At 51.7% G+C, this 15,091-nt stretch overlaps 5 protein-coding genes across 5 annotated transcripts; all 5 read left to right on the top strand.

The window, feature by feature from the left end:
- Nucleotides 1-766: 766 nt before the first annotated feature.
- On the top strand, nucleotides 767-1,329 carry PtrM4_000670 (uncharacterized protein; the record flags this gene model as incomplete). Its single annotated transcript, XM_066102560.1, has 2 exons — nucleotides 767-843; nucleotides 897-1,329. The coding sequence occupies 2 exons, from the start codon at nucleotides 767-769 to the stop codon at nucleotides 1,327-1,329; spliced, it is 510 nt and encodes a 169-aa protein (XP_065964762.1).
- Nucleotides 1,330-1,728: 399 nt separating this feature from the next.
- PtrM4_000660 (uncharacterized protein) lies at nucleotides 1,729-2,496 on the top strand (the record flags this gene model as incomplete). The annotated part of the gene is made up of 1 exon (XM_066102559.1): nucleotides 1,729-2,496. One exon carries the CDS (start codon nucleotides 1,729-1,731, stop codon nucleotides 2,494-2,496), a length of 768 nt encoding a protein of 255 aa, XP_065964761.1.
- Nucleotides 2,497-2,660: 164 nt separating this feature from the next.
- PtrM4_000650 (uncharacterized protein) lies at nucleotides 2,661-4,196 on the top strand (the record flags this gene model as incomplete). The annotated part of the gene is made up of 1 exon (XM_066102558.1): nucleotides 2,661-4,196. The coding sequence occupies one exon, from the start codon at nucleotides 2,661-2,663 to the stop codon at nucleotides 4,194-4,196; it is 1,536 nt and encodes a 511-aa protein (XP_065964760.1).
- A 501-nt stretch (nucleotides 4,197-4,697) lies between these two features.
- PtrM4_000640 (uncharacterized protein) lies at nucleotides 4,698-5,057 on the top strand (the record flags this gene model as incomplete). Its single annotated transcript, XM_066102557.1, has 1 exon — nucleotides 4,698-5,057. One exon carries the CDS (start codon nucleotides 4,698-4,700, stop codon nucleotides 5,055-5,057), a length of 360 nt encoding a protein of 119 aa, XP_065964759.1.
- Nucleotides 5,058-9,764: 4,707 nt separating this feature from the next.
- PtrM4_000630 (DUF1421 multi-domain protein) lies at nucleotides 9,765-12,173 on the top strand (the record flags this gene model as incomplete). The annotated part of the gene is made up of 1 exon (XM_001941670.1): nucleotides 9,765-12,173. One exon carries the CDS (start codon nucleotides 9,765-9,767, stop codon nucleotides 12,171-12,173), a length of 2,409 nt encoding a protein of 802 aa, XP_001941705.1.
- Nucleotides 12,174-15,091: the final 2,918 nt, after the last annotated feature.

The following is a 15,091-nucleotide window of genomic DNA, read 5'->3' as shown; positions in this document are numbered from 1 at the left end:
TTTTCCCCTGAATAAGGTTATTGATAACTGGGGCAACTGTATTTTTCGAGTCATGCAACCTCGAGATGATGATCTCGACCACTTCCACGCTTGCTTCATCTATCTTGTCTTACCAAAAGTCGACCTTTGGTAAGCAGGCTCGAAGTCATCAACTACCCGTCAGCCTATCTGGGTATGATAGCCATCATTCCTGTGAACCCCTCGGGAGCATTAACGTCTAGATACCAGACTCCGCAACAATCAATCGATCGACATGATTGATTCCTATATAGGTTAAAGAGTTACTTTATTAGGCAGCCTTTAACCTAGATAGGAATCAATCATGCCGATCCGATTGATTGTTGCGGAGTCTGCTAGATACTGATACCATGGTATAGTCAACCTAAGGTACCTCTTAAAACTACCACATCCAAAAGTTCTCAGATGACTACATCAACGCAGCAAGGTCGCAATCATAAAGAACTATTAGTATGAATCAATATCTAAGCTATACACGTACGGAGCATGTGATCCTAGTAGACACTTAAGGGAACTCAAGTAGCCCTCCTTACATGCTTAATTCACTTCTTGGTGCATGGTTGTGATAGTATGGCTGGAAATGACGTAGTACTGTAGAAGTAACGCTAAACAGTAAGCGCATCGCAACTGCTGAATATAAATGAACCATAACCACACGCGTAATGTAACACTTGGGCATTGACATCAAACACTACTTTACAGCTTTAGTGCCACGCTGAAATCCTGAACTCTACACATCAGCACAACAATGTCCTCTACAGCACCATCGCTCAAGACTAAAATTTCCTTATGGCTTGACAGCGTGTCTGCATGTTCGTCCACAGGGTACCCATCTACTCATTTCCCAGCGTAATATCTACAGCTAACATAAGTATCAGTACTCCGAAGAAGAAGCGACTGCACTCTACAGACATAGACTTGGGAACCCCATTTAATGAGGATGTTAATGCCGGCGATGAATTTCCTCCCCAGAAGCGCGCTCGCAACATCCTCGAAGACAGTCCACACTTCCCACCAACTACGTCTTCCATAGAAAACGACTCTACCTCTTCATTTCAATCGCACAACAGCGGAAAGTACAGCCCTGTTAGACAAATCCGGATCCTTGAGGATTCCGACCGACCTGTAATTTTTGTCGATTTCTACAACATGGAAAGAGTCGGCCAAGCGCCTGAGAGCGTCACTCATATGCACACAGCAGCCCAAATGTTGGCCGACGGAGTGGGGATATGGGGATACTGGATTACGACAGCGATAGCACAGACGCTTTCAAGGCATCAATTGCCCATCTTCCCAAGCTGGACCAGATGAGGCTACAGTACCCAAGCGCCAAGGATGCTGGACGTGCTAGGTATGGAGCAACGTCTTCAATTGACGATATTACCAGAATCGTCTGCGATGCACGGTTGTTGAATGATGATACAGGGGGAATCGAGAGCGCTTGGAACCAGTGATCGGAATGGTCTGGTCTGACTTGGTCTTGGTCTGGTCTAGACCGCCAAGACTTGGTCTGGTCTGGCGATTTTTTGAGACCGTGGTCGGACCGGTCTAGATGATCGGACCGGTCCGGCTATAAATAGGTCCACGTGACTAGATCTTAGACTAATCTAGCCAGAAAATTTAGCACAATATGAGTCATTAAGATCAAGGTAAGTCTTCTACTTACATAGAACAATCAAGTCCTTAACAACCTACTTATATACTATTGTTATGGAGCCTTCAACACCAACCTCACCGTCCCCATCGAATATTATAAGACTAGATTTAACGTCTCTTACTCCATCTCCTATCCCCACGTCATCACCCACCCCTATACTATCACCCACTCCTATTCAATATCACGAATCTCCAGATGAGTTCGTGCAGGGCGGTATCACGTACGTGAAACGTGCAATAATTGCAAGGAAGGATTTCCGTCAAGGTACATCACACATCTGGAAGTACGGACTCCAATACATTCGAGATAGCGATAAGAAAGAGGTGTATTACTGCCATGAGTGCAGGGTTGGGAAGAGCAAGCAAGAGTTGTTTGTCATCAATGGCACTTCTAGGATCCGGAATCACCTGGAACAGAAGCACCAGATTGATCCCCAGAGTGGCATCAAGCGAAAGGGTTCTGTACGGAAGTCTATAATCGACCAGCAAAAGGATGGGGCTGCTTCCAGCATCTTTTTCTGGAAGGAGTCAGTAGAGAAGTTTAAAGAGCTTCTAATTCGTTGGATTGTGTACTGCCATATCGCCTTCTTTCAATTAGAGAACCAGTACTTTCGTGAACTACTCCTCTTTTTAAATCCGGCACTACTCAACCACCTCCCGAAGGCTGCGAAGACTATCCGAAGCTGGGTAATGAATGCATTCATATCGAAGAAGCAACAGCTTAGGGAGGACCTACACCATTCACGGAGTAGGATCTCTATCTCCTTTGATCTCTGGACTTTAGACTCCGCAACAATCAATTCAATCCGGTCACTCTCCTAGACCCACTTACCTATCTAGGTAGGGCTTAAACTCCTATAGGTAACTACTAGGCTTAAAGCGGTAATCAATCAATCCAATCTGAACCTTCTAGGACCCACTTAATTGATTGTTGCGGACTGTGCTGGACTTCACCAAACCCTTACGCTATCCTAGGCGTCGTCGCTATGTGGATTGATACTACCGGCATGCGACGTGTTACCGCTTTAGGTATGCGACGTATATACGGCGAACATACTGGAGAGAATCTTGGATCGGTGGTCCTTGAATTGCTGGAAGAATACGACATTAGCGGAGATCAGATTGGATACTTTATGCTGGATAATGCCTCGGCAAATGATACCGCTGTTGAGTTTATACTCAAGGATCTCTGCCCATGGATGAAGTCAAAACAACGTCGTCATCGCCGGCTGCGTTGCTTGGGCCATGTCATCAACCTCTGTTGCCAGGCGTTCCTTATGGGGCGAAACTGTGAGAAGTATCTTGCGAAGCTGGAGAAGCATCATCAACGTGGCGACTATACGAAGGTGGAAGAGCTCTGGAAGAAGTTCGGATGTTTGGGTCGTCTTCACAACCTGGTGCGATACATCAGGCTTACTCCACAACGGCGTGAGGAGTTTGCTACAATTATTATCGGCGGAGATCTTTCGCAATTCGACGGGCTTGAGCTTATCCAGAACAACTCGACCCGCTGGAACTCATGGTTTTATTCGATTACACGTGCATTAAATGTTCGAGAACGTTTAGAGCTCTTCTCGGCTCGTCATGTACCTGGAAAGGGCTCCGTAGGGATCGCGAACTTTAAGCTTGATGGACAGCACTGGTTTGAGCTTGAAAAGATTGAACTCGCTCTCAAAGACTTCTATGCTGCAACTTTGCTTTCTGAAGGTAAGAAGACGTCACTTGCGGACTGGTTTTCAACTTTGGACTGCCTTCTCCGGGAGATAAGCGAGACGAAGGATCACTACCACGACATCCACACTGAGGACGATAACAACTTTACATGGAAGTACCTTCAAGGCTGCGCTGATGCTGCTTGGTTAAAGTGCGTTGAGTACTATAACAATCAGCAGCTGAATTGGCAAAATCGATTCCCTGAAGATACTGACCTTCCACCGGCATATTATGCGGCTCAAATCCTTGATCCATATCGCAAGTGGGGATGGTTCAGGCAAGAGTGGGTTCTTCATGGCGACGAAGAGAAGAAGAGGTGGTTTGAAAACGCACAATTAGCGGTGAAGCATCTCTGGGAGACAGAGTATAAGGGAAGGTACCCTGTCGAGATGCTGCCACCACCAGCCAGGAAGGAGAGAGATCCTGACCCAGCATTTGATCGCCAGCGGGAACATAAGCGCATTCGAATAGACGCTCCAGTTTCTACAACTGATTTGTATGAACAATACATCTCTACTGACCGGCTTCATAACGAAGAGGCAGGTTGCAATGAGGCTATTGCGTACTGGCTATCTCGCTACGACTCCCAACGAGATCTCGCTCGCTTCGCTCTAGACATGTTTGCGATCTCGCCTATGTCGGATGAATGCGAACGTCTTTTTAGTAGCGCGAAGCTTACTATCGTCGATCGCCGTGGTAGGCTGAAGGCAGATATTATAGAAGCGTGCGAGTGTCTCCGGGCCTGGTATGGAAAGCCCCAAGCTGAGGGGAACAGCGATATCGAGGATAGTGAGAACGAAGACGACTAGATTGACAGTCAGTAGTAAAACACATTTCCTCGGCTTCCTTCTTTGCTTCAGCCTCATTCTTGGCGGTCTTGTTGGTCGGACCGGTCTGGTCGGACCGGTCCTTATGTAAGCACCTGGTCTGGTCTGGTCTGTACCCTCAGACCAGACCAGACCAGACCATTCCGATCACTGCTTGGAACGCATCTGTTCATCATCCATTGCTTCAGGTAGCACTTAGGACAAGTCGTTATTCGAAAACGCTCTCCTTGCAATCAGTGTAAGCTTGTGCTCATTCTCTTACCCTAACTTCCAGCTGTCAAGGCTGACTAACATCATTCAGGCAATCCGTCCATATCGAACCCTCCAACTCTCATTAGTAATAAGAAATTACCCAGTCGTATAATCGACTACGCCATCCGCCTCCAGCCCGACTCTACAATAAAAACCGCCTACCAGTCCCTCCAACCGCTGACTGAAGAAACCGTAAAGTCCTGGGATCACATCACGACCGTAGCACAGAAAATGCCTATCACCATCAACATCGAGACCAAGGGCCCTATGAAGTCGTGGACAGACGGCAAAGCACAGGTTGGGATCTGGATGGATGCTTGGCTGCATGGATGCGAGTTACTTTGTAAGAAAGGCCCAGATAAGGACTGGCCAGCGATACCAGTGCTCATCTCACAAGGCCATGAGTGGCACCTGCTGATAGTCACCAAGAACAAAGAAGGGTTGACCTTCAGGGAGATGATCATGATTGGAAGTACACGGAACTGTTTTGATACCCTCAAGGTTGTTGCAGTGCTACAATGGCTTATGGACTGGGCGGAGACTGTGTGGCGGCCATGGTTCTTGTCGCTGATTGCTCAAGATGATGCGTAAAGCGGCGGAGCACCGGTGAACTCGTTCATTCCATGCGAGCTGTTTCCTGGCATGTCGTATACTGATCCGCGACTTCTAATCTCCCATTGGCACACCCCATGGACTATACTCTCACCCTTTGTTGTACTCCAGTTTATTTTTAATCCAGCAAGACCAACAGGAAAACTAGAATTTGCAGCCTACAACACCTTGTATGTTTCCAAACGGTATCAGTTGGGTCTTAAAAGCAGACACGACGCTTTGAACCGCTTCCGTAATAGATAAGGCCGCGAGTGTTGTGTGTTGTAAGCTACATGTGATTATCAGAAGTAAGATCTAAAGGAATCAATCGTAGTCTTGGCCTTTCTAGTACTCTCGATGCGATTTCGTAACTGAAGCATCAGCTACTAGTAGTGTGAGGTAGGAGCAGATGAAATACGGCGATCGAGTTCCATCAAGACTTGGAAGGAGATGCTGGTAATCTAAATGAATCAATCAAGGAGTGCGAGAGAACATTTAACCAGTAGTTCGAACAAGAGAAGCAGTGTGTGTCAGATCCCGAGATAACGGGAATGCTTCGGCTAGTTTGGATGCATGCATCAGATCACGACGCTTCTAATCCTACGCGGGCTGACTAGACTTGGGCTTTGCATACTGCCTAATTCCTCTTACCATGGCGCTTCATCCATTAAGTTGTTGAAGGGAAGAGGGCAAATGACCACTTCGTCCAGCGCATTGTATATGTGTTACAGGCATCCCTAGCAGAACAGCCATGAGTCACACTGTACTTGTTTAGCCCCATCTTCCCCAAGAGCAGGAACCGACAACTACTGGAGTAAACGAGCTCAGGGAGATGAAACGGCGACAGACCTCGTACTAGACCCCAGCCTTGGCATGAATGAAGAAAGCTGCTTGTAAACTTGGAATACACCTTTACGTCATAATCTGATTAGCTCCCGGGCCCGAGCCCGACCTACCATACCTTCTCGAATCCTTGGGACCCAGCCACTAGAATCCCGGACTAAAGAGCCGCAAGTGAGCAGCTGAGATGGGCGGACGCAGCGTAAAAAAGACCATCGTGACCAATGTGAGACAAGATGGCAGCACGGCCCCACTCACGACGCTACACGATAGCAGACAAGCGTACAGGATATGACTCCTCAAAGTCGCCAGCCGAAAGAAAGACTGCAGCGCCGGGGGGAAGCCTGTCGTCCGCGCGCCGGAAAGCCCATGCACACGCAGGCGTGAAGGACGCGGACGCCACTTGGGCCTCTGCATGGTATTGGTATGGCCGCATCAAGTTTACCTCAGCCTAGCTCGATACCAGGAACTAGAGTACCGGAAAAATATGACGACAAGTTGGCTGCCATGTGTCGTGCCGAGAGAACAAGACGAAGGGTGAGGCTGAGCTGATGTTTCGGGCTATTGTTCAGATGCCGACTTGGAGCGTGATTCGCAGTGTTTTCAGTCATCGATGTCACTCTGCTCTTCACGTCGTCGCGTGGTACCTGTAGTTGACGTCGCAGGGCATAATTTTTCGCCCATTATAGCCGCCGGGTGGGTCGTTTGGGCATACCGAGCCGATTGACCACAGCGACAGTGCTAGATGTGGGTTCGTAGGGCAGCCATGAGCCGCAAAACCATGCGTTCGGAACCCAATCGGGGCGCTTTTGGGCAGCGAAGGATTCCGTCGACGTGACTTGCTGGTTGGTGAGTCACAAGTCGTATGTATAGCGTAGGGTATTGCAAGGGATTTAGAGAGGAAATGCGCGGCGCCACTGAAGCTGGATAGTGTATCGGTATATTGGCGCTATGCGCTAGAGAGTCGAAGGTATTTTCGCTCGGGTGCGAGCGAGATGGATTTGCTGTGGGTGTCGCTTAACGACCGTCCCACGCGTTCCTCCACCTAGGCAGCGCTAGGCCAACGGGCAAAGACCACCTCTCCAGCGGAAGCATGCGAAAGTAAAAATTAGAAGGAATATGGATTGTGTGCATGACTTTGACAATGGGAAAGATGCAAGTGCCAAGACTGACAAGATGGCTTGGTGACGGAATTCCGCCCGGAGTATCCCGGAAGGAGCTGGGTAGTGGCAGACAACGGTAGGGTAGTTGCAGCCTCGTGGACGGCGGATGAGTCTGAAACGGACGGACTTGCGACGTTAGCCTACACACTCGTCAATTGATACTTCAGCTGCGGCTTCTACTGTCGTAGCAAAGGTTATGGTTTGACGTGTCGCTGCCCGTCGGGCGTCTTGAGGCTCATTTGCAAACAGATGACGAGGTTGCAGTTGCACAATGGCTGCCGATATCGCATGTGTGATCTGAGACAGGCTTCAGCCAAACATGGTGATATCTGCAGGGCGTCTCCATGTGCCGAAAAGGCTCAGGGTGGAGGTTTTGGCGGTCGCACAAAGAGTCTAATCAGACGTCGGTGGACGAGGGTCATGGGGAAAGTGAGGGCTCAGTTCAGAAATCGTTGGCTACTCTTGTGCAGAATCGAGGCATGTCACGTAGAAAAGATGGCGGCCAACATGTGCAACAGACTTGGTGGTTGGCACTAGCTGATGTCGCGCAGGTTGCTGCAGGCGCAGGTGAGCCAGAGCGGGGTGGGGCATGGGATCAATGGCTAGCCCATGGCGCAACTGCGGGTTCAGAGTTGAGGTTCAGGATTCGAATTGCAGCCACGGTAACACGGATTCAACGTCATGTGTGGTGGTGTGGGAGCATTGGATGGGGACTCGCCCAAGAGCACGTCAGGCCGCTGCGCTACTCGTCTTGATAACGAGGACGAGCGAATTGCAGAGATACAGCAGATGCACCAAGTCGCAGTCCGGCGTGGTGTATCTTGGGCGACTATGTTTGCAGCAAGGTGGGGAGACGAGGAAAGACCGAGATGCGGTGTTTTCCTCTGTGTCGCGATTTCCGTGTGTGATGACAGCATAGGTCGGTCACGATAACGGGCCAAGTACGAGGCAACAAAAGCAAAGTGCCGTAAATGCGCGGATCCAGTTCCCAGTCGCAGTCATCAATCTCGATGCTCATCATAATTTGGCCAGACGGGAAAAGGTCAATGGGCAGCTCGATGTGGTGCGTCTGCTTCTGCTCACCGGAAGCTTGGTGGAGTGGGGTCGTGTAGGCTAGACTTGGTAAGCAACGCTTGCCGGGCCGCGTGATGGAAGCTGCGTCCGAGGCGATTCGATGGGCTTGTTACACCGATACGCTGTCCTGCTGCTGCTGCTGGGTGCGGAGGGTTAGCTTGGGGACAGGGCATGTGTGGACAGGCGTGATTTGAGAATTGCGTCGTCGTGTTTTGGGGCTCGCCAGTCAGGCTCGAGGGCTCGGGAAAAGAGATGGCGGTGGCAAAAGGACAGATATTGTGCGTCGCGTCCAGGAGGCATTAATGAGGACGGTTGCGGCCACGACCATGTTGAGAATGCTGTGTTGTTCCTGCATGGCAGGCGCGATTGACGTGGCCACGCCAGAAAGGAAGGGGCTTAGGTGGTGAGAAGAAAATTCTGGTGAGCGGCTCAATGACGTGAACTGCAGCCGTGGGAATACGAGCAGACTAGGGAGAAACTGCCCTGCAACCGTTCACCGTGCGGAAGCAGATGTCGAGGGCCGCGAGTGTAATACACGATAAATAACGCCAAGCAAGTCGAGGCGGTGTGTAGTCTTGTACTATGAGTAAATTCGACAGGTGAACAAAGAGATATCAAGCCGGGCGTTCCCGGTTTCAGCTGAGCCGACCGGGAGAGCTTCATGACCACTCAAACTGGTGGATGTTGCGCATTTGAGGCAGCCAATAGAGGCTGGCCTGGTAGCTGGCTATTCTTAATCTCTTACGACGAGGACGACTATGATCAGCATCAGGGTGGGCGATGATGGGCGATGTTGGAAGAGTAGACTAGACGGGCACTCGGACAGGGTGGTGGACAGGGTGCAGGGGGAGGCATAGTGGAGGCATGCAACTGCGAAACCGTCGCAGATTGCCCGCCGCCTCACACTTCTTCACCAGTCCAAACAAGACGACAAAGACGACTGGAATGCATCGTTGTCGTCACTGCAGCCATGCATCCCTCATGGCTTTGTGTGTCCCGGCTACTGCGTTACAAGAATGCGCGACGCCTTGTCGACGCCGGCCTAGAGGTTGACTGGGCAGCGACGGCTGTTGTGCGCGCCCAACGATTAGACGCATTGCATGCAGCAGCCAGGGCTGTGTCAACCGCTCGCAACCAGCGTATAGTACCAGCCCGTTTTGATTTTTTACGGGCGGGCGGGGGAAAAAAAGTTTGGTGTCGACGCCCGAAATGCGCCTGCGCCTGCATGCCTGCCACTGCCACTGCCAGCTGCCACCCTGAACTGTTTTCTGCCCGTCATACCTCGCATATCCTCTCCGTCTCAGGCTGCGCTGTTGTTGCTGCTGCTCTTTTCCTCCTCCACCTCCACACCCACTCCCATTCCCCCTTAGTCCCAAGCCCTCACCCTCACTCCCCGTCTTTGACGTCTTGACTTGACTCTGTCTGCTAAACTCATCCCTCGGACATGAGACGGTAGCAGCCTCCCTCCCAACGCCCGTGCTAATAATGCGCTCGCGACGTCTCGCCTGACTGTCAAGGATCGCCCCGTAACGCTTTATTATCAACAGCCGCTAGATATTTCTGCCATTTTCTCTTGTCTCGACCAGCGCACACTTTCACCATCCCCAAAACAAACACTGCGCCCGTCACAATGGCGAGCGCACAGGATTTGCAGCCCACCTGCGAGGACTACCATTCCGACGACAGTGACGGTCCCGTGTCTTTCCAGGGCCGCAGTTCGCCCAATGCCGCTAACGTCTCCACCAAGCGCTCGCATCCCTCGGACTTGGATAAAGAAAAGCCGCCCGCTCAGGAGAGGGCGCACCCCAACTGCGACCTTCGCTCCGACTCAGGGTACAGCAGCTACACCGCCGCCACTTCGAGCAGCACTAATTCGACTCAAAGTGCTCCTTCGCAACAATCGACTCAACACGTCGCTGCTCAGCCTCAAGCTGTTCCCCCTCCGCTACCCGACGCACCGCCGCCGCCCCAAAAGACTCGCCGCCCAACCCAGTCCGACGCACGACCAAACGGTTCCAGCAGCACCTCACGCCCACGAGGTTTGTCGCGCTCCGCCTCGACGTCGACCAAGCCTGCCGCCGAGAAGCGTAGGCCCACCATCACCCAAGAGCACCGCCCGGACCGCACCCGCCGCGACAGCAGACTCGAGGAGAGCAGTGCTCCCCCCCTTCGCCGTCGACCTACCGTGACCCGGCCTGAGTTGCAGCCGTCTCAATCCGCCAAAGAGGTCAACCGTCTGTCCATCAACACGCAGGACACACGCTCCATGCGTTCTGATCCCGCCTACTACCCGTCGCCTCCCTCGCCCTCCCAGGCTCGTCATCAAACCCAATACTACAAGCAGGGACAGGTCGTCGTCCAGCCCGCTACCGCTCGCCCTCGCAGATCATCTACCGCTCGCCCCATGAGTTACAGCGGTGAAGGCCCCCAGTACTACATGGGTAACCCATACCCCAGCCCACCCCAGGAGCCGCACGGCCCTCCGCTTTCACACTCGGCTTACCAAAACATGGGATACGGAATGCCCAACATGGGCCCTCACGCCCCCTACCCTGCAGCTAACGGCTATCCAATGCCACCATATGGATACGATGGTCAGGAAAGACCTGTCCGCCATGCCAACAACATGGCACGCAATGGGCCCAAGCCTGTCATTACCCAAGCCCCGCCTCGCGACCCATACTCGGCCAGGCGCCACCAGGCTCAGAGTGCAAGCGCCACCCAGACCAGGTTCCCCACAACGCTGCAGATCGAGTCCGGAGCCTACGAAAGCGAGAGTGCCAGCGAGAGTGACTACTCAGAGGACGAGTACTATGAGCCGGAGCCCACCGACGAGCGTTACGGACGTGCAATCATGCCACCGCCTCCTGCTCCCAAGGCCAAGTCGAAGAGCAAGAAGGAGAAACCCCAGCGGCCCACCATGCGTCATGCCAACACTACCCAGGTTGTCGACGTAGATCGCTCTCGTCGCCAATCTCTTGTCGTCCAGGATGCCGGCCGACAGCGCAGTGCACAAGTCGCTGAGCGCCGCAAGTCTGTCAGCCGACCAGTCTCTCTGCAGCGACAGGTTCAGTCCGAGTACCCCGCACGTGGTGGTGCTCAGGTGGTGGTGAACAGGAGCGAAAAGAGTGAGCGACGCAGGTCCGCCCAGGTTTACGACACTGCCTACAACTACGAAGCCTACCGCGAGGAGAGAGAGAGAGCAGACCGCCGAGCTGCCAAAGAGGCCAAAGAGGCCAAGGCTCGACAACGCGAAGAAAAGGCTGCGAGGAAAGCAGCCGAAGCCGCTTTTGCTGCCCAGTACGAGGCTGAGGAGCAGCAGCGTAAACGCTCAAACCGCAACTCAAAGGTCATGTATGATGCTCCAGGAGCATTTTACAGCGGCTCAGATGACGAGGAAGATGACGAGGAAGAATACGTTCCCGAAGCTCCCGCCCCTCCGGCCCGCACTCGCCGCGGAACAGATGCAGGCAAAGGCAAAGGACGTGTGGGTGAACACAAGATCAAGCGGATTGAGAGTGCTGCCGAAGAGTACATCAGTGCTCAGCGCGGCACTCATAATCCACTCAACGACCACATCCACAGCGCCGCCAAGAAGGCTTCGAGGGTTCCCTCCATGCCCTCTCATTCCGGCTCTTCTGGGAGCGAGAAGCACAGCCAGTCCAACCGCACTGCCGTTGCCAACGCAAACAATGAGATTCGTCTCCGAGTCGATGCAAACGCACCACTCAGTTTGCAATTCAACGGCGATATGGAAGGTCGCACGCTTCGCATGATTCCAGCAGAGAACGGCATGGCCGACCTCGTCATTAGCGGTGGCCGTGGAGAGAGCCAATACAACGGCAGCGACAGGGGAAGCAACTCGGGCGATAAGATGGCTTTGGTTCGAGACCCACGGAGACAGGCAGAGGAAATGACTGAGACGAGCGGACGCAGCCACCGTAGGCGTGAGAGCAGACTAGTACGAGAGCATGAACGGGATGTTGCCCAGCGACCTCTACGTCGCCGGGCTCATACCGCCACCACCTATACCTCATAGGGCTCTCCGAAAATCCAGCACTTGTGCACATTACGGTAGCATACGACCCAGTTGAATGTTTTTCCATGTCTTATCTGCGGTTCCATTTGCACCAAAACTGCTATTTTCATCTCCTTTCGTTATGGGCGGAAAATTCAGACGAAAAGCTTCCGGCGGACTCCGTTAGCCTTTCAATGGGCTTGCATGGTTTGCCTAAAAAAGTTCGGCTCGATTTTTATCCTTGATTCATCAATTTTGGTTCGATTTTCCCGCTCGCATTCCATGTTGCATGTTTGGCTGCGCGCGAAACAGTGCAGGTCACATTGTTATTGTTTGCTAGATTGGAAAACTGCTCACGCACACCACAACGCCCAATGCGTGCAGGGCAGGGCGATAAGCGCCCTTTTTGGATGGACATCGGACCCAGATTGTACATTTTTCCTTTGCCCTTCCCGCTGCCGCCGCCGCCCCGTCGCCTTTCTCCGCTCCGCGCTTTTTTATTCGAAACTTCTTTATGCCTCTTTACTCTGCACTATACCTGCTCCTCGCGGAGGCATTTCGGACTTTTTTTGTTGTCGTTGTCGTTGTTGGTTGGTGGATGTAATACCCTTGATTGTTGTCGATTGTTGGCTGGATCTACGACGTGGCAGGATGATGGTTCTCGTTCTCGTTCTTGTTTGTTTTTTGCTTTTTTGTTGTGTGCCTTTCTGTCTGTTTTTTCTTTTCTCTCTGCGAAAAAGTAAAAAGCGGGCTTGATGTGTTGGCAAGCAAAAGAGCTACGACGCTTATGATGATGGAAGTATGTATTGATTGATTTACGAAAGTACGCAGCGTTATTTTTTTGTAACTTTTTTTCCTTTGATACGTAGTAGCTAGGTCGATGAGGCAGATGGTGGAAACTTGGGATATGTGATGTGATGATGTGTGTTTTGGTAGCTAGCTACATGGCCTGCTTTTACGTCCGCCGTCCATCACTCACATAACTACAAAATTACATCGTCGTCTTCTTCTTTACCTCGTTCAAACAATCACCCGCTTTTTTTCTCGTCCGTGTGGTTTTGCTTTACGAGGGAATACAACGGTAGCCCGCCCCGCACTGCACCGCGCTGCAAGCTTTTTACTTTTTAGCAAGTAGACGAAACATGCACATGCAGACTTGCCGCATAAGTCGATGATTCACCGGCCGCCGCCGCCGCGGCATATGATATACGGTACATTTCTGCACGCTACGCCGGTACTTATGTACAGCCCGGTTTCGCCTTTTATTCTTTTTTTGGGGGGGAGGGGGGGGGTGAATGGTTCGGAAATAGCCGTTGCGCACTGACTGCCCCACGCTTAGGCTTTGCGTGGCAGTGTCAATGTGTGGGGGATGGGTGGGTGGGATTGTATGGATGGCTGGAGTGGGTGGGTGGTGGTTGTGTATTGTGTTTGGGTTGGGTTGGGGGGAAGGAAGTAGGTGTATGTAGATGTTGATGGAGAAGGAGGACGGGAGAAGAGGAAATGCATGCGACGACGGTGGTGGTGATGTTTGAGAATTAATATAGTGGTATGCGGGGGAAGTGTGGTAGGTGGTTTGGTGTAAGGGTGTGTCTTGTGAGTGTTGGTGTCTTTCCTGGACTGATCTCCAGGGTATCCTGATGTGTAGTATGGTGTGCTGTAGTGTGCGAGGACGAGCCAGTCTACCTACCCCATGCCGACCGACTGACTGACGCCCGATACATGTTTTTCAATTCTCAAACTAGGTGATTATCGCACTGTATCTATCTCGTCTCTTCCCGTAACTGAAACTAGCAGAAAAATTGTCGACTGGAATGTGAGGATCATAGGCTACGCGCAGCTTGTGTGGTTAATGCGTTCGTAGCTGAGCCTCTCTTGCTCTTTTCTCTTGATGATGATGATGATGATGATGTGGCTGTGGCTGTGGCTACATCAGCAGCGGAAAAGTATAGGGCGTGTGTGGTGCAAGTTTCTTTGCTTGAGTAGGCGGGGGTGGTGTGGGGGGCTCTTTATTCGAACAGTCGTGAGAGGTGGAGTGTTCTTCTTTTGGTGGAATGGGTGTCGTTTTTACTGCATATGTGGTTGGTTGACGACGGTAGAGTTTTAGCTTTTGGATGCGGGAGAGGTAGTGTAATGTATCTGAGTCGTATTCAGGCTCTTGGGCTTGGGCTTGGGGGGTTTGCGTGGGCATTTTGAGGTGACTGGCTTGGGAGGGATTAGTCTGGGTTTTGGGGGACTTGGAAAGGGAATTTGGTTGGGACAAAGGCGTAGTTGTGGTTGAGATGTGGATCTGGAAAGTTTAGAAGTGATTGTGGTAGGCTGGGAGGCAGACAAACAGTCAGGTTTGTATTGGCATGAGTGATTTGGTGATGGGTTTGGTGATTCTTGTGATTTTACGTCTTCTTCGTTTCTTTGTGGATGGGCTTGAGATGAATGTAGGCTATTCGTTCCCCGCCTTGAACTAAAAAATCATCAGTAATAGAGCCTACTGTTCACTCGCTAGGAACACCTCCCCCACAAAAGCGGTTTATCTAAAAAGTAGCAGCACGCGAATTGTTCCTTGAAAGGCGCCTGATATCTTTGTGATGGCCATCCGATCACTCTCTCCTCCAATTTCTACCTTGACTCCCTCATCTTCCTCAACGACGCCGTTTCCTCCACCGTCCCAAACCCCGAAATCCTCTTCCACCCCTCTCCCGATAACTCCCCATACCTAACCTTCAACTCCTTCAGCTCCTTCGACGCTGTATCTGCATTCATACATTCCTGCTCCAACACCAGCCTCTCCATTTCCGTGCGGCCGCGTGTAGCCATCATGATTTGCATGAATCCTTCATTTGCCGGGGAGCCGTTTTGCCATAGAGAGACTAGTCCTAGTGATGGAGGTGGAGAAACGTGCGTTAACTTGTTGTATTGGAGCTACAGAAGGAGGGAGAATATCT

The sequence above is a fragment of the Pyrenophora tritici-repentis genome, chromosome 1 (genome assembly GCF_003171515.1).
Source record: "Pyrenophora tritici-repentis strain M4 chromosome 1, whole genome shotgun sequence".
Lineage (NCBI taxonomy): Eukaryota > Fungi > Ascomycota > Dothideomycetes > Pleosporales > Pleosporaceae > Pyrenophora > Pyrenophora tritici-repentis.
This window is presented reverse-complemented; position numbering and strand designations above follow the sequence as displayed.